This window comes from Elephas maximus, chromosome 9 (assembly GCF_024166365.1).
Source record: "Elephas maximus indicus isolate mEleMax1 chromosome 9, mEleMax1 primary haplotype, whole genome shotgun sequence".
Classification (NCBI taxonomy): Eukaryota; Metazoa; Chordata; class Mammalia; order Proboscidea; family Elephantidae; genus Elephas; species Elephas maximus.
This window is the reverse complement of record NC_064827.1, coordinates 75,797,565-75,823,253: the sequence shown is the minus strand read 5'-3', so window position 1 is coordinate 75,823,253 and position 25,689 is coordinate 75,797,565. Positions and strand designations below refer to the sequence as shown.

General features: G+C 41.6%; 2 protein-coding genes across 4 annotated transcripts in view; one reads left to right on the top strand and one right to left on the bottom strand.

Moving 5' to 3' along the window:
- OLFML2A (olfactomedin like 2A) overlaps nt 1–8,615 on the bottom strand; it is a 40,990-nt gene extending 32,375 nt beyond the window's left edge. The window contains exon 1 of the mRNA XM_049896172.1: nt 8,392–8,615. The gene's annotated coding sequence lies outside the window, so the exon portion shown is untranslated. The remainder of the gene's footprint in view (nt 1–8,391) is intronic.
- The window catches only part of NR6A1 (nuclear receptor subfamily 6 group A member 1), a 269,928-nt gene continuing 251,531 nt past the window's right edge, over nt 7,293–25,689 (top strand). For all 3 annotated transcript variants that reach the window (XM_049896175.1, XM_049896174.1, XM_049896176.1), the window contains exon 1: nt 7,293–7,581. In XM_049896175.1, the coding sequence (XP_049752132.1) occupies nt 7,482–7,581 (100 nt within the window). In that variant the 5' untranslated portion in view covers nt 7,293–7,481. The remainder of the gene's footprint in view (nt 7,582–25,689) is intronic.

The window sequence follows — 25,689 nt, the reverse complement described above, 5'->3', positions numbered from 1 at the left end:
ATCTGTAAAATGGAGGGGTGGAGGGGTGGAAAGTATTTTTCTTTGAAGTGGTTGTAAAATTCAAGTAATGTTTCCAGAGCAGGCGAGCTCTTCCGCTCTCCGAGGCCATCCCCGTCTCTCGCCGGGGATTCCCTCCATTCCTGCTTTTCCGGAGCTCGGCCCTCTCTCTCCCCAGCATTTTACATTTCTCCCTCCGAATCGCTTCTGTCAGCCCCCAACCGCACTGCAGAAGCCAGTAGCTCCTACTCTTTAACATCCTCCCTCCTCCGCATCCTCCAGCTAGCACCTCATTTCTCTGCACCCTATGGAGCAAAACTTTCCGAAGGAGACTGAGGTTGTGCGATCCTCAGGTTCCCCTTCCATCTCCTTGCTCCAGGGGCCTTGGGTCTCACTACTTGTCTTGTTAGGGTTATCCGAGTCCAAGGCGGCACCTCTCTAAATTGCAGGTTCAAGAATCCACAGCTCTTGATCAGGCCTCCTTTTCAAACCCTTTTCCTCTCTCGTAACTCACCTGGGGTTCCTTCCCAGTCTCAGTCCTCTTAAGGGACAGGACTTTAGGCCTTTGCACACACTCCCTTCTCTTCCTTCACCACACTGTCTGTGTAAGTGGCTCTTCCACTGAGGGGTCTGTTTACCTGCCCTTGTAACCTTCAACTGCTCAAAAATGTTACCATCCTCTCTCCTACCCCACCACTTACTCTCAGGCACTTTCTGGGGTTCATTTTCTCCACAAAATTTGTCACTCTATGAAATTGTCATGTTTGCTGTTGTTACAGTATTTTGTTGTTGGGTGCTGTCGTGCATTGAGTTGTGTCCCCCTAAAATATGTGTCAACTTGGCTAGGCCATGATTCCCAGTATCGTGTGATTGTCCACCATTTCATTTCCTCATCTGATCTGATTTTCCTATGTGTTGTAAATCCTACCTCTATGATGTTAATGAGGTAGGATTAGAGGCAGTTATGTTAATAAGGCAGGACTCAATCTACAAGATTAGGTTGTATTTTAAGCCAATCTCTTGAGATATAAAAGAGAGAGACGAGAGCAGAGAGACAGAGGGACCTCATACCACCAAGAAACAAGAGCCCAGAGAATAGTGTGTCCTTTGGATCTGGGGTCCCTGTGCTGAGAAGCTCTCCGACCAGGAGAAGATTGATGACAAGGACCTTCCCCCAGAGCCTACAGAAACAGAAAGCCTTTTCTTGGAGCTGGCACTCTGAATTTGGACTTCTAGCCTTCTAGACTATGAAAGAATAAATCTCTTTGTTACAGCCATCCATTTGTGGTATTTCCATTATAGCAGCCCTGGATAGCTAAGACAGGTGCCTTTGAGTTGATTTCTACTCAGTGATCCCATGTGACAGAGTAGAATTGCCCCATAAGGCTTTCTAGGCTGTAATGTTTAGGGGAATAGATCACTGGGTCTTTCCTCCCTTGGCGATGCTGGTGGGAAGACTGTTGCTCCGCCAGTTTTCCTGTCTTGTTTGTTGTTATGTGTGTTTCCTTGTGTCCTCAGTGCTCCCAGGTGGGCTGGACACTCGCTGCGTATGCCTTCCCTTGTGGGAGAGAAATAATGCCACCAGTGTACCTACTTTACATTTCCTCTTCATCTAGCTCAGTGGTTCTCAAAGTGGGGCACACAGACCAGCAGGCTCAGCATCACATAGAAACCTGTTAGAAATGCAAATTCTCTGGCCCCACCACACACCTACTGAATCAGACACTCTGGGGTTAGAGTCCAGCAACCAGTGATTTAACAAGCCTCCAAGTGATCCTGAGGCCCGCTTAAGCCACAGGGTCTGGCGCTCCATAATTCTCATCAGAATTAGAGAATGATGTGCAATAAGAGTTCAGGACAAATTACTTTCTTTCATAACTAGAAACTTTTGACTGGGGAGGCATCAAAACCTGGGCTGGATTAGTGTAAAAACATATTGCTCATGTTGGTATCTGCTTAAATAATCTCTGGAAGGACATACAATAAACTGGTATGGTGGTTATCTCTAAAGGGCACCCAGCTAGCAGGAGTCAGAGGAAGGAGAAAGGCTTACTTTACAATGAGTATCTTTTTACATACGTGAATTTTGTCAAGTGTGTCCTAAATTAAAAAAAAACTAGACAAAAAGTACTTAAAACAAAAGGAAGGTGGAACCCACAGATTGAGAAAAAATTTTAAACTATGACATCTCCGACCAGTGCCTGATCTCTAAAATCTATATGATTCTGTTAAAACTCAACCACAAAAAGACAAACAACCCAATCAAAAAGTGGGCAAAGGATATGAACACGCACTTCACTAAAGAAGATATTCAGGCAGCTAACAGATACATGAGAAAATGCCCTCGATCATTAGCCATTAGAGAAATGCAAATTAAAACTACGATGAGATTCCATCTCACTCCAACAAGGCTGGCATTAATCCAAAAAACACAAAATAATAAATGTTAGAGAGGCTGCGGAGAGATTGGAACTCTTATACACTGCTGGTGGGAATGTAAAATGGTACAAGCACTTTGGAAATCTATCTGGTGTTTTCTTAAAAAGTTAGAAATAGAACTACCATACAACCCAGAAATCCCACTCCTCGGAATATATCCTAGAGAAATAAGAGCCTTTACACGAACAGATATATGCACACCCATGTTTACTGCAGCACTGTTTACAATAGCAAAAAGCTGGAAGCAACCAAGGTGTCCATCAACAGATGAATGGTTAAATAAATTATGGTACATTCACACAATGGAATACTACGCATCGATAAAGAACAGTGACGAATCTGTGAAACATTTCATAACATGGAGAAACCTGGAAGGCATTATGCTGAGTGAAATTAGTCAGACGCAAAAGGATAAATATTGTATAAGACCACTATTATAAGATCTTGAGAAATAGTATAAACTGAGAAGAACATATTCTTTTGTGGTTACGAGAGGGGGGAGGGAGGGAGGGTGGAAGAGGGTTATTTACTGATTAGATAGCAGATAAGAACTACTTTAGGTGAAGGGAAGGACAATATACAGGGAAGGTCAGCTCAACTGGACTGGACCAAAAGCAAAGAAGTTTCCTGGATAAACTGAATGCTTTGAAGGTCAGCGGAGAAAGGGTGGGGGTTTGGGGACTATGGCTTAAGGGGACTTCTAAGTCAATTGGCAAAATAAATTGTATTAAGAAAACATTCTGCATCCCACTTTGAAGTGCGGCGTCTGGGGTCTTAAATGCTAACAAGCGGCCATCTAAGATGCATCTATGAGTCTCAACCCACCTGGATCAAAGGAGAATGAAGAACACCAAGGTAACAAGGTAATTATGAGCCCAAGAGACAAAAAGGGCTACATGAACTGGAGACTATATCATCCTGAGACCAGAAGAACTAGATGGTGCCCAGCCACAACCGATGACTGCCCTGACAGGGAGCACAACAGAGAACCCCTGAGGGAGCAGGACAACAGTGGGATGCAGACCCCAAATTCTCATAAAAAGACCAGACTTAATGGTCTGACTGAGACTAGAAGAATCCCAGCGGTCATGGACCCCAAACCTTCTGTTGGCCCAGGACAGGAACCATTCCCGAAGACAACTCATCAGACGTGTAAAGGACTGGACAATGGGTTGGAGAGAGATGCTGATGAAGAGTGAGCTACTTGTATCAGGTGGACACTTGAGACTGTGTTGGCATCTCCTGTCTGGAGGGGAGATGGGAGGGTAGAGAGGGTTAAAAACTGGCAAAACAGTCACGAAAGGAGAGACTGGAAGGAGGGAGCAGGCTGACTTATTAGAGGGAGAGTAAATGGGAGTATGTAGTAAGGTGTATATAAGTTTATATGTGACAGACTGACTTGATTTGTAAACTTTCACTTAAAGCACAATAAAGACTATTTAAAAAAAAAAAAGGAAGGTGGTGGAGTTTCCCTTTCGCAGCTCTTTCTCCCTGCTGCAGACTGGTTCTCTCTGGCTAGACCCTAGAATAGCAAAGCAGAGGTGTTACCAGAGAAACTCTGCCCCCTGCTGGCCATCTCCCACATGGCCAGATGGTCTCTGTAGCTTGCCCCCCCTTCACCCTTCTCTCCTGGCCAGCTTTCCCATAGTGTGAGCTCCATTCAGTGGCTTCTCTCAGTTTGTAGAAAGCACCAAACTCCAACTTGACTTCAGGACCTTTACACACACTGTTCCTTTCCACCTGAAACTCTCCTTGCCACCCTCCCAACCCAGCGTACTTCACTCCTACTCATTCTTCCCATCTTATTTCAGTGCTTCTTATCCCACAAAGCACTGACCCCAACTAGGCTAAGCCCTATCACACACTCTCACCCATCGCCTTCAAGTCAATTCTAACTCATAGCGACCCTATAGGACAGAGTAGAACTGCCCCAGAGAGTTTTCAAGGAGCATGTGGTGGATTCAAACTGGTTAACAGCCAAACTCTTAACCATTATGCCACCAGAGTTTCCCACACTCTCACATACCCGGAATTCTCAGTTCTCGGAGATATTTATGTGCAAATGTGGGTTTGTGTGATTATTTGATTTGATTAGTGACTGCCTCCCCCACCAAAGGGCAAGGTCCCTATGATGGGGCTCGTATCTGCTTTGTTCTTAGTTGCACACCCATCTGATCCTGTTTGTTTTCCTCTGACCTCAGGACCACTCCCTTCTCAGATTCTCCTTATTATTAGGTACTTTCCTTTCCAGTTCTTGCACCATGAGTCCTAGAGGTGATGGGAATCTTTTTCATCTCTCTCTCTGGGCCTGTTTCCTCATTTGTAAATTGGGGGAAAAGTAATGACCTCTCAGGATTGTTTGGAGACAACGTAGAGAAAAGACTCCATAGTTGGTGCTGGACTCAGAGTAGATGCCTCCCTCACAGTGGCTAGAGACTTAGTACAGAGTCATTTCCCTCGTCTTTCTCATTTTTGTTGTAGCTGGCTCTTCCCAGAAGAATTTTCAGAAGACAGGTGATCAGGAGTTAGAGACCACTCTTTAAATAACATTAGTAACAGATTCCATTTACGAAGCCAGACCTAATATTAATTGCTTTGCATGAACCATCTCATTTAATTTTCACAACAGACCTGTGAGGTAGCAGGTATTGTTATCACCCCTGCCCCCTTACAAACCAGGACACTGAGGCTTAGAAGTAATTTGCCAAAGGTCATATTGTTATCAAATAAAAAAGACATTCGTTTATTCATTTTTTTATCCATTCAGCAATTATTTATTGAGTGTCTACTATGTGCAGGCCCTATGCTTAGCAGTTGGCTCAGTGCTCTTATAAAAAGAGTGAGAATAAAGGGATTTGACTAGTCAGGGAGATCTGGGAAGGCTTTTGGGAGGAAAGAGCAATAGAGTTAGAGTCTGAAGCATGAGGAATTGTTTCCAGGGCCTGAGATTTTAGCCAAACTCTTGTCTGCCACTAAAACCACAGGGCTGCAGGAGGTTTCTGCAGAGCCACCTGGCCCCTGATTGGATAGCCACACATGGGGAACTACCTTCAGAGGCCTGTGATAGAAAGAGAAGCTATGGTCTCAGGAAGGCTACATGATCCCGACACATCTTAGAACTCAGTCTTAGTGATTGGCCTAAAGGACATGGCTCTACCCCTACCCCCCTAGCTGAGGGTTCTCCTCTCAAGGTCGAGGAGACCTTTTGCTGCAAAGACCACCTCTGGAAGCATTGCTCCTTGTCGCTGGGGAGCTGCCTTGCCACTGGGGCTGGGGAATAGTAGTGGGGAGCAATCACCAACAGATCATTTCTTAGAGCATGCAGAGCTCTCAACAGAGCCATGTGGGAACAGAGGGGATCTAGTCGTCCCCTGGTGGAGGTATGAAGATGATATTTGAACTGGGTGGAGTGGCGGAAACTGGGACATTCCAGTTTGAAAGCGGCAAGGGTTTAGGCTTTGGTGTCTGACCAACTGGGGTTCCCCTATCACTGTTGGATAACTTCATCAGTGTATGATAAGGACAATATTGGAACTGCCTTATAGAGTGGTTGTGAGGATTAGATGACGTTAATGTAAATCTCTTAGAACAGCGGCCAGCACAGATTAAGGATGCAATACAGGTTAATCAATGCTGGCAAGGGCCGTAAATGCAGTGCAGCATTGCAAAATTTCCAGCGTGGCAGGGTCTGTGGTTAGAAATGTGGGCAGAGGTCAGACCAGGATGGGATGAGAGTGCCAGGATGAGGGTTTTTAAAGAAAATTAAGCAAGGAATGACATGGACGAGCCAACGGACTGGCACGAGATAGGAGAGAAAATTGGCAGTCAGTGAGAAAGCTGCAACATAACCTGGCAGAGGGGGGGAAAGCACCAGTGTTCTTTGTCTTCAAGCCTGTCAGGTAAGGCGTAGACCTAGGGCGGCAGCAAGACGAGTCCTTCCCCAGGGGTCCCTGAAGGGAGACGTCCCAACACGCCCCAAAGGCTGGTTGTGGCGCGCGCCATCTGGTGGCTGCAGGAGGTGGGCTCAGCCGGGAGCACCGGACATGCTGTAAAATCGGAGCTCTAGGAAAACTGCAGCGCGGGACAGGGGTTTCGGAATCTTCCGATTAGACCTCGTCCATACTCCACCCCCATTTTACAGGTTAGAAGAACTGAGAAGGAAGGGCGAAAGAGGCCGAGGTAATAACCGAAGAACTTCATGACACCTGGAGGCAAGAGCCTGAGGGTTTCTGTAATGGCTTCAACGGTCTGGTTCTTAGTTTGCCCTTCTGTTCTATGGGAAGGTTACATGAAAGAAAAGAGGGGGAAGAGAAACTTTAGTATTTCCCGCCCACCAGAGGTAAAAGACTTTAAAGACTTCCCAGAAAAGCAGAGTTTTATAGATTCTATTTGCATACGAACGCAGGCCCCTAAAGTTAAACTCCGGTCCTTTAATCTCCGGTCCAATTTGTCCCGCAGCCACGGAGGAAGGCCCTTGTGAATACCCTCAAATCCCGCCCCCTCGGGGCCCCGCCTACAGGGCTGGGCTTCATTACACGTGCTCACCCGGCTTCTTCGCCTCGTTGGAAAGACTCACTGTCGGGCGGGGATATAAAAGGAGTCGTGGGGAGTATTTATCATGGATAGATCACAATAAAGAGAAAAACATGAAATAATCGTTTATTAAATATTTATTAGAAGTATTAGCAGGGTTCATGATGTCGAAAAGCCTTGATCTTTCCTTCTCAGGGCTGCTTATCCTTTCTCTCACCCCTTTAGTTGCCGGGGCCCCGCGTGATCGGCCTCGCTGGGCGGACTCTAATTCCCAGCGTGCTCCGCAAGGCCGTGCGTGGCAGCGGCGCGTGACGTCAGGGGAGGGAGCTAGCCAGTGCTGAGGGGGCGCGGCGCGGAGGGGCGCGGACCCCGGCGGCTCGGGGCCCAGAGAGCGCCGCGGCCGGGAGCCGGCCGGCCCCTGACAGCCCCCTTCCCCCGGCGGGCCAAGACGACGACGAGAGCACCGGTCATGGCGGAGCAGCGGACCCAGCGCGGGCCCTAAGCACCACCGCATGGAGCGGGACGAACGGCCGCCCAGCGGAGGGGGAGGCGGCGGGGGCTCGGCGGGGTTCCTGGAGCCGCCCGCCGCGCTCCCTCCGCCGCCGCGCAACGGTAGGTGAGAGGCCCGCTAAGCCAAGAACCGGCTCCCCTGTCCCCAACGCCAGCGATTCTCCTTCTCTCAGACGACTCTCACTCTGGGAAGCCTAAGCTTTTGCGAACTCCTGCCCCGGGTCGTATCGGCCCCGGGTCCCCTCGGAGTGAACCTTCAGCCCGGTCCCCTTCAGCGTGGACCCTTCCTCTCCTCCTCTGTCTTACTCAGTGTGGAGCCTCCCTCCCCGTCCCGCTCAGCGCGGACCCTCCCCCTCCTGTCTCCTCGGTATAGGCCTCCCCTCCCCCCGTCCGCTCGGCGCGGGCCCCCCCCAAATGCTCTCAGCGAGTACCCCTCTCCCGCTCTCCGGGTCTTCTCGCGCCGAGCCCTCCCCTCCCCCCGAGCCCTCAGCGCGGATTTCCCCCTTCTCCTCTCGTCCCCTCAGCGCAGGGCTTCTCCGCCTCCCAGGGTCCCCTCTGTGAGGGCCTTTCTCCCCAAGGGTCCCTTCAGCGCCAAATCCTCCCCTCCCCCCTTGTCCCCTCAGCGTCCGGCAGATCCCTCCTCTCTCCGCGGACGCTCCCTTCTCTTCCTGCGGACCGACGCCACACCCTCGGCCCCCTTCGTTCTCTCTGCCCTCACCTTTCTAGAGCCCTTGCCGTCGCTTCCTGAGCTGCCCCCTTAGTACTGCGAGCCGCCGGCTCCGCGCGGAGCCCAGGTCGCTAGGTTCGCCCCGTCATTTCCTTTTTCGGACATCTTCATGCCTGCTCCGGACCCGCTTTCCCTCGGCCCCCGCTCCCCTCCCCCCCTTTCCTCGGGCCCCCCCCCCCGCGTACCTCCGCCGCCGCTCGGCCGCTGCCCGGGGGCCCGGGTCACCTGCCTCTCGGTAGTCCCCTTCACACGCTTTCACCGGTCCAGCCTCAGTTGTCCTCTCCCTTCGCGGATCCTGGACCCCAGGCCCTGAGAATTCCTCACCTGGCCCGGCCCTAGGGCCGGTTCTCTCCCTGCCTCACGTCCGGGCCAAATCCTCAGGTTTCTCTGGGCTGTCTCCTGGGCACACTCTTCTTCCTTCCTCCTGCTGCCTCCTCTTGCAGGGTGTTTTATTTGTATCTGTTTGATATTTTCCCCCTCGGTGTTTGCCGTGGAATGTTTTTATTGGTAACGTGTAAGGAGCTTTTGTGAGGTCGTAAAAGGTGAACTTTTGAACTTGGAAAGCGCCCTGGAGCAATTAGCGCAGGCGATAGCCCCGGGAGGCCTGCATTACAAAGGGTGCTCGTACTGGCCAGCAAACGCTCCGGCGGCAAACCCGATTTATTTATTTATTTGCCCTGCCTTCCACCTTTCACATCTCCTCATTTCCCAATAAAGGGCAGGCTCTCGAAGATCCGTGCCTCCTCTCTCTGCGCCATAAACTCGCAATTCTCTGAAAGATCTAGGACCGAACAGTGTCTAACAAGTAACAGATTTCAAACTGAATGCAAACACCCGGGACAGTTAGGAGGCACTAAAAATTAATTGCTTCAGCAAGAAGTTTCTCGATCAGGATAGTGACCTGGCAGGTGTGAGGAAAGTAACCTGAAAATAGGTCATTTAGGGACTCAGTTGTTGCATGAGTTGCTGCAGAACGGGAGAGATCTTGGGATGGATCTGTCTGTACCTTCACACATATATTAACTCATCAAACATTTATTGCTGATTCAGAGGATCTGGTATTTTTCCCAGTTAAGGGAAAAGTGTATTTAGAATAGAACCCGGTAATTTTGTTTGATGTTGCTGACCACATAGTGATACGTTTCAGAGCTCTTGCGCTTTTTAAAGATGTGTATGATGTGCGGTTTCTAGGTGCTGGCAGTCCGCAGGGTGTCTTTGGAGACTAATTTCTGAATGTGTACATGTTTGAGATCAATAAAACCCCGTGTCACAAAGAAGGAGGCTGGAATTCAGTTAGGGTGGAAAGGGACAGTATCAGAGGAACAAAGGATTTCATCAATGCTTTTGACTTTTTAAGCTAGTTTCTGTGGTGATTTGGTTTGTGGTTCATGTGTGAATATTGTAAATCCTGATCTAAAATGTACGATGTGGATATTTTACGCAAACCTCATATTTATCTTATAGTGCATATTATCGTGTGTATTTTTATAATGCCTTCCTATGTGTGAATACTTCTGTACCCACCTGTGCATAACACGAAGATGATGAATTTTGCTGTAGACAGTACTTTCAGTTCTACTTGAGAATATTTTAAGGCAAGTCTAGGAATTACATTTGCTATTAATTATTCATTAGTACATTTTAAAGAACTCAATGGTTACTTTAACTCTTAAATCAAATTTCCCATTCATAGTCTCATTTCCTGAATTGGTCAGAACCATTTAAAAGAATGTTATTGGGCAAGCAATCCATTTAGGCTAAGGTGGCTTTAATATTTTACATCAGTCTAATTTAGTGCCTCAAAAACTTCCTTTTTTGCTGAAAACGCAACGGGAACTTTTGGCAGTTTGTATAGAAGGAAATACATGAGGTACTAGACTTGGGAGATTTTATTTTTCAGTGTAAAAACTAGCATTATATAGTGTTTTACAATTTGTGTTCATTAGCTCTTATGAACTTAACATGCTCAGAAGAATTACAAAAATTGTTAGCTTACCCATGGAATGGGGGAACACTTTTTTTTTCCTACTTCCTAATTAATATTTTTCTTCAAAGTAAATGAAATTGCTTAAGTTCTAAGCAGAGAAAGTTACTTTGCCATACTTTTTATCCTAGTGACTGATTTCCATTTTGTTCAAAATATTTGCAGTAGGCAACTGTATAGATAGAAGGTCTTTTGGTTTATGTCGTGAAGAAATAAACTGGAGGTGGGTTTTAGAAATGTCTTACTGCCGGAAACGCCATGGATACCGAATTTGTTGTTGTTGTTGTGTGCCATCAAGTGCTGAATTTACAGTCCTTTAAATGGTCTTTATTATTCTGTTGGAACAGAGTTGCCAGCCTTTTGATGCACCATCACCCTTCCAGGAATTCCCTGTACTAACTCTGCCGTAGATATTTTCAGTTGTTACTTGTGGATTTTCATAACATTTAGTCATAATAGAGGACTGCTCCCTTTTGGGGTTTCAGAGGAAGATGAATGATTTGAGGAAGCATGTGCTGAATATTGCATTTGTTCATTTTGCTTTAAGAGAGTGAGTGGACTTTTAAATATTTAAAGCAAAGGAAGGTTATAAACCATTTTAAGTAATTAAAAGCATATTTTATATAATTTCACTTTGGAGGAGATGGGGAAATTTAACTGAATGTTTTTTTCCTGCTGTGACCATACCATCCAAATGTTCATCCCTGAAAATAAATTAGCATTTTTTCCGTGACAGTTTAACCCTTCAGCTTTGTGACTTTAAAAATGAAGTTAATTCTGAGTTACCTCAGAATTTCCTACTTTCACTTAAAAAAAAAAAAAAAGCATACTGTAGTACTGTGGTTCTTTAGTACAAACAGCACACAGTTGTTTTGTTAAGTTATGTGACCTCCGAAGAACACTGAAAGGCAACAATGAACAATTTCACTAGTAATTTTGAGTAGCTTAGGTGGGAGATGACCAGACCACACTTCCGTTCTCAGATATAAAATTCACCAAATTCTTTCTGAGCGTTCTAGAGCATGTAATCAAAACCTGATCATGACATGCTTCTTGATCGATAAGTCATCATGAATTCTGTAGCAAAATAGTATGTGTGTGCATGTGTTAACACGTGAAAAGGGACATAAAGGGGAAGAAGGGGAGCCAAGGGAGGGGGCACTGCTGGTAAATTTCCTAAACTATGCCCAAATTATGCGTTTTCATGTTTTATTCATAACTTCTTGATTTCTCAAAATTTTCCCCCTTTTCCTGGGGCTGTGGGGCAAGGGTAGAAAATGGACTTTAGATTAAAATACCTAATTTTAGGGTAGTGAAGGATGATGAGTAGGAACGTCAGCTGCTACTGTAGTGTTGGTAAAGAGGCTTTTCCAGCATTTACTGGGGGCTTTTTAGTGCTTGTTATGTAAGTTGGCTTTAGATTGCCCATGATACTTCCATGTCTTGGGGCCTGGGTTAGTGAGTTTTATCTTCTATCCACATACCATTACTTTATTTTTACAACCAAATAGATGTATTTATCAGTTTGTGTTAAATAAGGTGGTCTGTTAATGAATTGTGTGTAAGTGGCAAGTTCTGGCTTCTGAATTTCAAGATCTTGAGACTCTTCTCATAATTTTTACTTCTTAGGTTAACTTTTGTGTTGTACTCAGGGTAAATGGCACTTCTCTGCTTAGTATTTTTTCCGTGCATATAATTAGGTTGAAAATTAAATTTGGGAAGATGCTCTTAAGAGTAAATTTTACATTCCTGGTCAAATCAGTTCTTTTAAAGTAGGACAGTAAAAATGCCTTATTTTGTGTGAACCAGTTTCTAATCATTTTGTGTGAACCAGTTTCTAATCATTTTGTATGTGGAAAGGGGTCAGCTTTAGAAAAATCAAAGTTCTGAATCAATAGATGAGCAAGGTTGCCTTTTAGCAAAGAATCAAAGTGTCCTTGAAACAGTTTTAAACAGAAGGTAGCTATCTAATAAGCCCACACAAGTAGCAACCTAATAATACCCAATTCTTTGTAATACTTTCAGGGTATTTCCAAACCAACATGTTGCAAAGAAAAATATTTTCTTTCAAATTTTTGTCTTAAGATTAATTTTTTAAAAGCTTTTTTTCTGGCACAGGTAACATCTTAAGGGTCTATGGATGCCTTTGATTAATGTCTAGAGTTCAGAAATATAGAATTATTAAAACTGGGCAGAACGGGGATTTGGTACTGAGCAGATAATTCTTTTTCTGATATTGAGCTTTTAACCCCTATTAGAGCAGAAGTTTTAGATTCAGCTGAGGTTAGTTTTAAATTAAAATATATGTATATGTGTATGTAACTTTAAAATGCAATACAGCATATTCCTAAAATCAAGCCCAGTCTTCAGTTGATCGCTTGTTTTCCAGCATGGCTTATTTTTATGAAAAAGATAAGGCTGTTGACTGTATGTACTGGAGAATTAGAAGAAAACCATTGTGAGATTTCTAACCTGCTTTTCAGTGTGGTTTATTTATATAGAATAGAGAACTTCATCCAAAAAAGTGAAGTATTTCCTACTTTATTTAGTTATTCATTCTTTATTACCTGCTGTTTAACAGCAGCCTGTGTAGAACAGCTTCTCAAGAAAAAAGGTTTTTTCGCTGGTTACATTTACTTAAATAAGACTCTCGTAGTGTAACCCGGTAATTCTAATTAACAGTGATTTCGTTTCGGAGCAGACCAGGATTTCCTCAGCTGGCTGCTGGGGAGCTGAATTGCTTTTTTCCCCACCCCCAGCTACACCAAATCTTTTGATCCCCAAGCTACCGTGGTTGTCATTTGAGAAAGCAAACTGAGAAGAAATAAGTTGTGAAAATAGTCTACTCTGAGGCTTTGTTTGAAATTTGGAATTTTTGTCCTAAAAAATTGTAGTAATAATTGAGCCCTCAAATTTTTGTCTGGAAGGGAGAAAACTGACTCTCATATCTAAGCTGAAAAATTCTGAATCTTCTTACAGTTATAGTTACCATTTAAAAAAAATTTGGGGCTGTTATAATATTGACAATCACCGTGTCAAAAGAAGCCGGCCTAGTTGTAAATTCACAGAAGGCATTCAAGTGTTTTGAATTTCTTTAGGAGTGGTTGTGTGGTAAAACAAAAGTTAGCCTTTGTGCAGTAGAAAAATTTTCATTCAAGGCTGTTTGTGGTTTCTTCATCAGCATTATATAAGTTCAAATAGAAAATCACAAATTTTGTCTTGCACAAAATACATTTTAAGTGTTGTTCTATTAAGAATTAACTTTAAAATGTGTCTTCAAATGATGAGGTCTTTGGTTCCTAATTGCAAACCCCACACCCTTCAATTTGTTTACACCAGAGAAGCTATTCAAGCATAAACCACAGATGGCAGTAGTAATATATTTTTCTGTTTTGTGGACCTATTCTTCCTTTAAGTTGGTGTCAATTGTATGGGCACTGTTGATAAGTCAGCTGGCAGGTGTAATGTTTCCAAAACCAATTCCCTGGGCAGCAACATGTAATGTATTCGGGGAAACAAATCCGGGCATTTGATTTGAAGATAATGCTCTGTGGGTGGTTTGAGCCAGAATTGTGACTTTTGTCTTACAGCCCAAATGAGAAATTTTCATAAAAAGAATTTAGCCATAGTGATAGAGGGAATTGTTACAGTAATAAGCTAGAACACAATGGAACTGTAGTGATTATTAGTAAAAGATGTCTTTAACATAGATATTTCCATGAGCTGTTTTCATTGGAAGTAATTTATAATTCGTTAAAAAATATATTCAAGAAACATAGTTTTGAGAGAGAAAAATGCACAGCAACATTTCTCATGTGAAAGAGGTGGATAGCCTTTTTGGCTTTTTATTTCCAACTCCTTCAGTTCATAGTTATGTGAAGTTAAAGTATTGTATTCCATTGTATTCAATTCATATTTTTAGAGGAAAAAATAGAGAACACGAATTTTGAGTGGGTTCTACTTACTCATCCAATCCATCGTTGCAGTGCCAAAATTTCTGTGTTCTCTAAAAAATGAATTGAATATAATTAATTAAATAGATAAAGAATATTATGATTTCTGTGATATTTTACCTGTAATGTTTCCTTTCATCCCAAAGAAACAGGTATAATCCCATAGTTCAGGACCCAGGAAACATCTAAGTAACTAATCTATACCAGGACAAAGGACAGACTCATTTAGTGAAGGGGACTAGCTTAATCTGTATCTAGATTTCATTTAAAAATGAGTATTTGATTCATGTTTATTTTAATCCTGAAATTGTATTGCCTTGGAAGAATTAAGAATTCGGTCTTGACCGTTTTTTGTTAATTCCTTATGCTCTACTGACCAGTGTTTTTTTTTCCCCCCCATCATAGTTAACTCAGAGGACAGGACACTTCTGTGTAGCCTTATATACTTTTTATCTTGCTTCCTCATCTCTTACCTTTAAAAATTAATAATTAAGTAGTACTCAGTCAGGCTATATTACTTTTTTTATCATTCATCATTTTTTTAATCATTCATTAGTGGAATGTTTGCTTCAGGCTTAATCTCTTCCCATTTATTGCGTCCTTAAATTTGTTGTAATCTCTAAACTGGTGATTTTCAAAGTGTGGTCTTTTTGGGTCCTTAATAAATTTTAAGAGTGTAAAATGGGTCCAGAGACCACTTGGACCAAAATCTGTGAAAACCCCCCGTCGAAACCATCCAGCTTAATGTGTAAGAAAATGGTGACTTCACCAGGCACTCTTGTTACTTTGGGCTTTTTCTTTTTAAAAAATTTTATAATGGAGCTACCTTTTATTGAAAATGATTTTATATCAGTGTAAGCTTTCTTTGCTTGAGATTAAATGAAACCTGTAGTAGTTCACCCTCACTGAGTTCACTGATAAAGCTTTTGTTACCTGCTACGATAAACCTGTTACTTAGCTATTAATTATCTTGTGGCAGCAGTTTTCCTTCCCAAGGGTAGACTTATAATTGTGGAAATAAATCTGACAACACAAACATAATTTCTTAGTAAGAATCATTGTTATAAAAATAATGAAATATTTATAAAAGATAAAGGTCTTGCTTTTAAAAATTTCCATCCATATAATAGCTTGCTTACTTGCTTTCATTAGACATGTTTGGCTTTTACTAAGTCTTCTCAAGTTGTGATTTTGGCAGTGTCATTTTATACGTTGATTTGCTTTTAACCTGGTTTTCACTGAGGTAGTAATAAAATCTGTATAGGAGAAACATCTCCGCTTCTAGTTTAAGAATACCTTTCCCGGTGTGAGTAACATTTTAGTGTAAGTCAATTACTGTGTTGTTAAAGAGTTACTCCTTAGGGTAGTTGCTAGGTAGAACTCCTCCTGTAGTGAGCTTGCTGGCTGAAGAAATGTCTGGGAACAATGTGAATAACAATAAGGAGTTACTGGAACAGAATTTAAGATGAAACTTGGTGGGTAATGAAAGATCTGTGAGATATCTGGGCTTCCTTCCTGAGAGTTCTGTGATTATCTTGATGTTCTTGAAGTTTCACATAGTGTACCTTTTAAGGAATTTTTGTGTTTTGTGGGGTTGCAGCTTAGTCATGAGGAAAAAAACGAGTCTTTCCTTTTTCATTTTAATGCCTGGATTTTACTTCAGGTTTTAGAAGAAATCTTCAAATGCATTCTTCCTCAATTGAGTTAAATAGCTTTAATTACTAAACCTAATAACTGAGGTAGATTTGTTTTCTTTCTTCTATATTCCTGTTGTACTCTTGAAATCTAACCTGTCAGGACACTTCCTCTCTAGCCTTACAGTCCTTCCCCCAACTTGCCTTTTTAGCAGGATAATAAACCACCTGGGGGGGAACTCCCCATTGGCATCCATTTAGAGGGCTTTGTTTTTTGGAAATGGCAGTAGTAGTCCCAGCCTGGGAGGAAGCATTTTGGTTAGATGGTGGGAGAGGGATAGAGCAGGCACTCTGGAGTCTTGCAGAACAAAGATCACAGCCATGTGACTTCGTCACTTGACTTCTCTGAACTTTAGTTTTCTCATTTAAAAGTAACAGCAGTTAACATTAATATAGTGCTTATTACATAACATTCGATAACATTCTAAGCACTTTTCATATATTAATTCACTTTATCCATATAACCCTATGGAGGTAGGTGTTCTATTATCATCCCCATTTTACAGATGAGAAAATTGAGGTCCAGAGAGCTTAAATCCCAGATTACCCAGCTAGTAACAGTATTAATAATTTGTTTCCTCAATTTAATATTTCCCCCACCCTTCCACACATAGAAACTCTAATGTTTCTAAAATCAACTGTAGGATGATTAGGATTACTGATAAACTCTATGAAGTATGAAGCATAGTGCTGCCCCAAAGCAGACGCTGGAGGATCCAGGCCACTTACAGCTGTTGAGGAAGCCCAGAACTCAACTCCTGGGGATTAAAACTAGTTGCCATCGAGTTGATTGCAGTTTATGGCGACCCCGATGCACCTCTGGGTGGACTGGAACTTCCAGCTTTTTGCTTCGCAGCTGAGGGCCTTAACTGTTTGCATCATTCAGGGATTCCTGGAGATTAGAGAGTTGCAAAGATCCACTTTTAGAGTTGCAAGTGGCTTTTTTCTTTTCGTGTTGGCTTTAAAAAGTGATTGACCAGAGAGAGCAGTTTTACTTAATCAGCGGTCCAAAACCAAACCAAACCCATTACCATCAAATCTATTCCTACTCATAGAGACCTTGTAGGGCAGAGTAGAACTGCTCCATAGGGTTTCCAGGGAGCAGCTGGTGGTTTCTAACTGCCGACCTTTTGGTTAGCAGCTGAGCTCTTAACCACCGTGCTGCCAGGGCCCCTAATTAGGGATAAAAAAAAAAAAAAATTAGGGATAGCTCTTGGTAAAACTAAAGGGTACTAAAGAAAGAAGGGTTTTGAGTTACTCAAGACAGGAATATCATGTCTTAGACCTGTATCCTCAGCATCAGGCACAGGAAATTAACGTTTCATAAATGTTGGATGAATGAAAGAAGGTAAGGTGAGGAATCGGAGTCCTTTGCTTTTATCAGAGTCCTTTGAATCTGTGTCCTTTGTTGTTAGCCAAAGAAAAGTGTACAAAACATAAGGGAAGGGAAAATTGAGGCCAGTATCTAAGTCAAGAAGTGTGTTGAAGCTCAGTCCAAGGTTTGATGGACCCTACTGGAACCAGAATGTAGTTTCCTTTTGGAAGTATGCCGTCCTTGTGACTAAAGTGACTAGATAAACCAGATTAAGATGAGATAGCCAATAAACTTCTGACTGTTTGCTTGGCTACCTTGGGGAATGCAGATTAGGAAAAGGTGGCCTTTGTCCCCTGTAACTTTTATTTCTGCCACAGAAAGTTGAAAGGGAAGAATCTACCCAAGAAGGCTGATGTGGCCTTTTGAAATGGAAATGTAAGAGTCAGTTGTCCAAAGTTTGTAAAACATAGAAAGTGATTGCTAAGCAAAGAAAGAAATAGTGAGAAAGATGTGGAAGAGGATAGGCAGTGTGGGTTAGTCGATTATGGGAATAATGTAGTTTGAGTAGGAAAGGCCTCCTCCTCAGAGAGAAGGCCAGTTACATTATTTGAGGAGGTAATAGGCCCAAGGAATAGTTGATAGACCTGGGTTATGCCTGAGTTCTGATTTTAGCTCTGTCGCAGAGTGTGTCTCTAATTTAAATTAGATCATCTGAGGGATTTTCAAGCTTTATGATGAAATGAATTTGGGTAACGGGAAAGTGCAACTTAGAAAGGCCTTGCCTAAAGCAAATAACTGTGGTACTCACAGACCAGATTTTCTGGGATAATTTTGATTTCAGGTATTCTCTATCATCCCTCTAAAAACATTTACACTTCTGTTTATCTGTTTTCATTTTAAAACACCTGGCTGCTTTAAAGTCTGTAAATTCCATTCTCTGGATGGATTTTATAGACATGTTTGGGTTTAAACTTTGAACGTTATGATAATTTGTAATATAAGCTCGAAATTGGATATCTTTTTTTTTTTTAAAAAAACATGATTGCTTTTCTTTCCATTTATAATTCCTCGATGCAACACTTTCTCTCTTGTGACTTCAGTTTCACTCACTGAGTCAAATTTATAGTTAATTTCAGAGTTTTCCCTCATTTTTTAAAGAGATTTTTATCTGCAAAACTCATTCAACATTGACAAGAGTCCTGTCCTGTTAAGATAAATGTCCTGCTTTTGAGAACGTGGATTCATTAAAGGAAATTGCAAAACAGGAGAACCTCCTGAAATGTTTCTGGTCTGTAAAGAGGGAACCCAGCAGGAAAGGGGCAGCAATGCAAGGGAGCGGGTGTAGGGGGGCAGGGAATGGGGGGGTAGGGAGTTAGCAGGGGAGCTGCAGTTTAAATATTCATCAATCATTTTACTGGCACCAGGAAACCAATCAGCCTTTTAGAGGGGAGAACTTAGTCACCTGATGTGGAAAATTACAGTTGCTTTCCCACCAAAAAATATTCCTTTTCATGCTTACACATCAAATCTGAAAACTAGTTGGGCTGGGTGAAATTCAGAGCTAAGCGGTTGCAAGCAGTTTCTGAAAGTACTGCTGTGAAGAAGAAAAGAATTTAACGTTTGAAGATAAAATTTCGTATCTGCTGTGAGCCTTTTCAAAATATTTCAAAGTAAGTGTGATTTTGATATAGTATGCCCAATAATAAAAAACAGTTCCGGAGAATTTATGGGCAATTTTTTTTTTTACTCTGTGTGTTAAATACTGTAAATTTATCTTCGAGGCTAGTTTCAGGAGCATAGAAGGGGCTTCTGGCTGAGGAATGCTCAATTTCCAATGCCTTGTTTGGAAAGCAACTTTAGAGCATCAGGAACACGTCCTGGAGAACACAGTTGAAAGTGCTTGCATATAAATAAAAGCAGGAGGGATGGGATTACTCTTGTGTTTAGGTTTTAAGTGATTGTGACGTTGGAACACCTGTACTTGAATTGGAGCCCTGGTGGTGCAATGGTTAAGCTTTCGGACCTAAAGGTCCGCAGTTCGGAATCCACCAGCTGCTCCTTGGAAACCTTGTGGGGCAATTCTCTTCTGTCCCATAGGGTCAGTGTGAGTCGGAATTGACTCGGCGACACTTGGTTTGCTTTGGTGCTTGAATTATCTGTGGCCCTTAGGTATGAGCTGCTTAAGAATCTAATGTTTTTAGAAATAAAAATGCAGGATCACTATATAAAATGTGGAAGATGAAGGAAAAAATTACCTATAATCTTACCTCCAGGCAACTTTTAACATTTTCTTTTTTTTCCTAGACTTTCTTCAGATTCTAATTTCTTGCTTGTTAAGATCATATAATATATATGTGTGTGCGTGTATATATATATCATTATGTATTCTGCTTTTTTATTTAACCTTAAGCTTTTTTCTCAGGTTATAAACTTCACTTGTTCAACATGAATTTATTTAAAACTTTTAATAGCTGTATGATGGCCCATTATTTTTCATTGTTGGACATTTAGATAGTTTTTAGTTTCTCACGGTTAATAAACAAGGCTGCCCAGACCATCCTTGTGCTTGCTTTTGTTTTAACATTTCTTAGAGTTAGATTTTTAGAAGTATGTGTCTCTACCTTAATGTACCTTTACTAACAACCAGTTAATTTATACTGAGATACCTTGTATACTAACATCCAGGGCTGCCAGCAGTACTTATTTTTATTATAATTTTTTTAAAATAAATGCCTGGTGTTTGAGATAGAATTGAGACACTGTGGTAAGACTGCTCTGTTCTCATTTTTTAGAGTGATAAAATCAATTTCAGTGCCTTTTGTTCCTTGAACCTTTTAGATTCCTAGCATCAGTCCTCCTACACAAGTTGCCTTCAACCCCCGCCCCCACCTCAGTCTCCCCAGCCTGGTCATGGCAGTGTTCAGGGACCATTTTTAGGCTGCTGTCTTTCTTTTCCTATGGGTTATGGGGAAATGGGTGGGAGAGAAACCCTGGAGCCTTCTTTGGTTGCCCCTAAAAATCTCGGGTGGATTTATGCATGCATGTATGTATATTTGTACGTATGTCTCTTCCAGTACAACTATATCACCTTCTACAGAGTCTTTAGTATGTCTTGAAACTTAAAAATGAGGTACATGGAGTTGTTGGGTGGAGGGAGAAGTTAAACTTGCATTCCTTTAGAAGTCTGCATAATTTTGGCACGAGAAGCCTGCATAATTTTGGCACGAGTTCCTCAGTGGCTAGCTTCTATTCTAATCCTACATAGAGTTTGATGGTGAAAAGACCTAAATAAATCTTGTGCTAATTTGAAAGACATTTGCATTTTTCAACAGGGCTGGTTTCAGTGCAGAGCCTGGCTATCTGCTAATTTTGAATGAAAGCATAAGTTACATTCGCTGAAATATTAGTCCTCTGGTCATTTTTAAAGTTTATGTTGATTGAGGGTTAACAGTGAATGTTTGAAGATCGTTGGCTCTGCTTCTTTGTGCTCACCACTGGTGGTCAGAGGATTTGCAATTTGCCAAGACAGTTTTTTTATAATGCTCTTTAATAAGAAAGTGAATAAGCCAGCTGCTCTTTCCCTCGACTATACTGAATATAAACCTCCTCAAATCCTGGTTATAGTAATTAAAAGCCTTGAGATGACCTTGAATCTCACTGAACTACAAAAGCTGTCTTGAGTTGAATTTGTAGTGTTTGTTGATTTCAAAAGTGGTTAGGTAGAATTTGAATTTATAGCTTTTGTGGATTTCAAAGGAGGTTAGGTAGAATCATATTCTATTTACTAAAATATTAAGCAGTAGCCTTGAACGTACATTGAAGATCAGAAATAATAAGAGGTGCTATTAAAATGCAAAAGAGAATCGCAGAATGGACCACAAAAATAATTAAGTTTGTTATCTATTCATTGACCATATAAAATATGTACTTGAAAAGGTTTAAGGTAGAATGGCATTTTTCAAAGTGTCAGTTTGCTCTATTCAGATTTACTTAAAAGTTTCTATCTTTTCCCCACCATAACATGAAAGAGATTTTTTGACATTTTTTTATTGTACTTTAAGTGAAAGTTTACAAATCAAGTCAGTTATAAAAGAGATTTTTGAACCCAGTGAGGAGTCAGAACAAATATTTAGTACTTTTTTAAAGTAACAATTTAATTGGTTCTTAAGATATTTTCCAGGAGGGAGTTTTGTTGGTTAAAACTTGTTGATTACACTCCGGCAGTGTAAAAGTAGAAATACTACTATTTCAAAAATACTTTATATATGGGTCACACCATAAGACCTGTGAGCAGAGAATTCTTTTGCTTATCAAAAAGGGCAGAATATATTCTTAGTTGTTTAGAAAGCCTTGAACTACTATTTTATTGATAGAAGAAACCTTGAAATTGTTGCTATAAGATCTTATGTTAATAGGTGAGATAATCCATGCCCTCTAGCATCACAAATGTGATAAATACCTGAAGTAAATCGTTTGAGCAAGCACTGTCGTATATAGATATTGTAGATTTTAAGATTGTTTCAGTTTTTACATTTATTTAATAAAGCTAGCTTAGTCAAACTTTGATCAGAATAGTTGATAATAAAATTGTATGCCTGTGTGTGTGTGAAGGAAACCAACATAATTAAAGAAAAAAGTTGTAATAGACAGTAGGGATTGCAGGCTGAGATCCCTAAAGATGGTAATGGGGGCTCTGAAGCAATTTCAGTTTTGCAAAAATCGATCTGAAATTATGTGAGCAATATGGATGTCTAGGTTAGGTAAAATAATACAACCTCTAAAATTTTGACTTTTGCCTGAAATTATTTCGATTCAGTCTGGCAACAATGCATTCAACCCATGAATAGTAACTACAAATCTTTGCGGGAGAAAGGTAAAATAAATACTTACTTTAGTTTGGTAGACAAACTGCAGAGCCGGGAGTGGCAGTTAAAGTTATTTCAGTGAAGTATTTTATAATGTAGTGACAACTAGATGTGTTAGAACATGAGTTTTAGAGTAGACCATGGTTTAGATTCTGTCTTTCTGCCTTTTATTTTTTTGGAGGCAGGTGGGGGTTGTTAGCGGTGATGAAAGGACCTAGAATCACTGCACAGAGATGTTTGGGGAATGAATGAGGTAGTGCGTGAAGAACCTGGAGGATGGCTGTTACTTTAGGAAGTTACTTAATATTTCTGAGTCAATTTCGTTATCTGTAAGAAAGGTTAATACCACCTACTTCAAAGGTAAGCAAGCCTGTTCACTGAAATGAAATTCAGGTCAATGAAAAGCAGTTTGCCAGTTACTCAGTTTGCCCAATATTCTCTTCAATAAAAATCGCTTTACTGAATCTAGTTTGTAGAACTTAGAGAATTCATTGTCATTCTCCTTCTCGTTGTTTTTGTTAGCTGCTGTGAAGTCCGCCTCTGACTCATGGCCATGCACAACAGGATTGACTGTTGTGATCCATAAGGTTTTCATTGACTGATTTTTGGAAGTAGATCACCAGGCCTTTCTTCCTAGTCTGTCTTAGTGCAGAAGCTTCTCTGGAAACTGTTTAGCATCGTAGCAGCTCGCAAGCCTCTACTGGCAGGTCAGTGGTGGCTGTGGTTGAGGTGCATTGGATGGATTTGAACCTGGATTTCCTGCTTGGAAGGTGAGAATTTTACCACTGAATCAACACTGCCCTCCTCCTTCTCCTTAGTCACTATTTTTTCTCCTCCCCATTTTTCTGTACCCTGTATCTTCCCCTGGAAACCGTGGTGGCGTAGTGGTTAAGTGCTACGGCTGCTAACCAAAGGGCTGGCAGTTCGAATCTGCCAGGCGCTCCTTGGAAACTCTATGGGGCAGTTCTACTCTGTCTTATAGGGTCGCTATGAGTTGGAATTGACTTGATGGCACTGGGCTTGGTTTTTTGGTTTTCTGTCTTCCCCCATGGCCTGCAGCTCAGGCAAGACTGTATCTTTCGGCTAGCAGAGGTCCCCTCTCTGCCCCAGTTCTCTCTGTCTGCAGCAGCAGAGAGCTGGGGTAGAGATAAATTGAACATTCCTGAAAATGCTGCTATCTGGTCAATTCTAATTGGGCAGAAATCTTTAAAAACTAATTAAACTGTCCCATTGGTTTGAATTGTTATAAACTGTCTGTTATGGATCGAATTATGTCCCCCTAAAATATGTGTATGTGTTGTAAACCCTAACCTCTATGCCTGTGGTTATAATCCCTTTTGGGAATGGGTTGTCTGTTATGTTAATGAGGCAGGATTAGCATAGGGTGTATCTTGGAATCAGTCTCTTTTGAGATATAAAAGAGATTAAATAAGGGAGCAGAAGAGAGTTAGGGAGAGACACATGCCAAATAACAAGAGCCAAGGAATAAGGACCTTCCCCCAGAGCCTGAACCCTGAGTTTGGACTCCTAGCCTCCTAAACTGTGAGGAAACAAATTTCTGTTTGTTAAAGTCACCGTCTTGTATTCTTGTTATAACAGCTCTGGATAATTAAGACACTGAGTTAAAATATGTAGTTAAACAGACTTTTTGGTAAATTTAGAGATTTGGCCGTTTGGTGAATTGACTTGAAAGTACCTCGTAGATATATTTGGAGAATGAAATTAATAAAGTGCCTACCACTATACAATAGTTGGACTGGAGTATGTATTCAGTTGCTGTTTCTCGACTCACTCCTGCTAAGGGAACTGGGAACCACCTCTTCTCCCCACAAAGGTTTCCTCATCTGTGAGCTCTAGTTGGGCAATAGCAGATGATGAAGTGATCAAGACTGATTTTATGGACTACCTAGTGACTTTCCCTTCCATCATAAGCTTGTTGAATTTGCCCAAATGAGATGCCATCTTTTAGCTTGGGTATCTGCTATTATAAAATGGCCCTGCCTTCCTTAGTAATCTTTGGGGCTGACTTCTCAATGATTTAAGGTACGTACCACTTTTCTATAGCACTTTATTCCTAGCCATTTGCTTTTAACTAGGATTTCTGAGCATTAGGAGAATAGACTTTGATTTTATCAGGGTAGAAAGCAAGGCCAGGTCCCTGGAGATCCTTGGTGGGGAGCATCACAACCAGTGCAAATACTCCTGTGCTTTATGCACAAGACGCCTGGCTTACCCTGTCTCCCCTGGAAAGCCTTTCTCTGGAGGTCTTTAAAAGAACTTTCTGGTAATATCCTTAAAAAAGGAAGGGAACAAAGAGTTGCTAAACACTCACTGTGTGCCAGGCCCTGTGTTAAACTGTCTCATATAATCCTTTCTACACCTTTTCTGGGTAGGTGGAGATATTCCCATATTACGTATGAGTAAACTGAGGCTTAGAATTGAAAATAATTTACCACTACTTACACCACAACTCCACTAAACCAGTATTTTCCAAACTTCACAGTCTTTCCTGTAAAACCATCAACCTTTTTGCCATTTCCTAATATATTGTTTAATACTTTTAATGTTGACGGTAGTTAATACTTTTAAACCAAAATTTATTTAGAAGGAATTTTTGTCATTCTAAATGGAAAAACTATTTGCCATAAATAGAAGGTAACAGTAAAAATGAATTTAATGAAAATAAAATTGTGTTAAAATTGGGCTAGATGCTCTTGTCTGCCCAAGTGTCTGAGCCTTTGTTAGAGAGATTAACAGGTATTAGAGAGGCAATAGATAAACTAACATCAAAGTGAGATTTTTCTTCTGACGCAATCAGAATTGAAAGACAGTTGAAAAGGCAGTAACTTGGAAATGTTTTAAAATCCTTTCTCTTTGTACCTCTTAAAATCTTCCAGTGGTCTCCTCACTTTGCAAAACACTGATTTAGGTGATAGTGTGTTCAATTTACAGATGGATAAACGGAGGCTTACACAGACACAGACAGACACAGACACACACACACGTTGCCGTCGAGTCCATTCTGACTAATAACGACCGTATAGGACAGAGTAGAGCTGCCCCATAGGGTTTCCAAGGAGCGTGTGGTGGATTCGAACTGCCGACCTTGCGGTTAGCAGACGTAGCTCTTAACTACTACGCCACCAGGTTTTCCAGCTGAGGCTTAAAGGGGAGAAAATTTGATGAAAGTTGAACCACTAGTTTCATAGAACTTATCGCTTGTGCCTTCCCCACCACCTCCCTCCTCCTCCCTTTTCTGCTTCTTACTCCTTTCCTTTCATCCTTCCTCTCTCTTTGCCCCTCTTCTAGGACAGTTTGGCCGAGTCCAAGGTACTGTAGAGATTTTTAGATGCATTTTTCTGATTTTTTTTTCTTCCATTTAACTGTAAGGAGCCATGGTGGCACTGTGGGTAAGCGTTTGGCTGCTAACCAAAAGGTCGGCAGTTCAAATCCACAGGCTGCTTCTTGGGAAGTCTATGGGGCAGTTCTTCTCTGTCCTGTAGGGTCACTGAGTCAGAATTGACTCAATGGCAATGGGTTTGGTTTTGGTTTTTTGGCTATGAGGTAGGCTTTCAACTTAAGGAACTCAAGTCTTTCTCCAAACATTGCATTTCTTGGTGTTTACTAAACTCTGGAAGTTGGGTGTAAAATATACAGTAATTTTATAGGCAC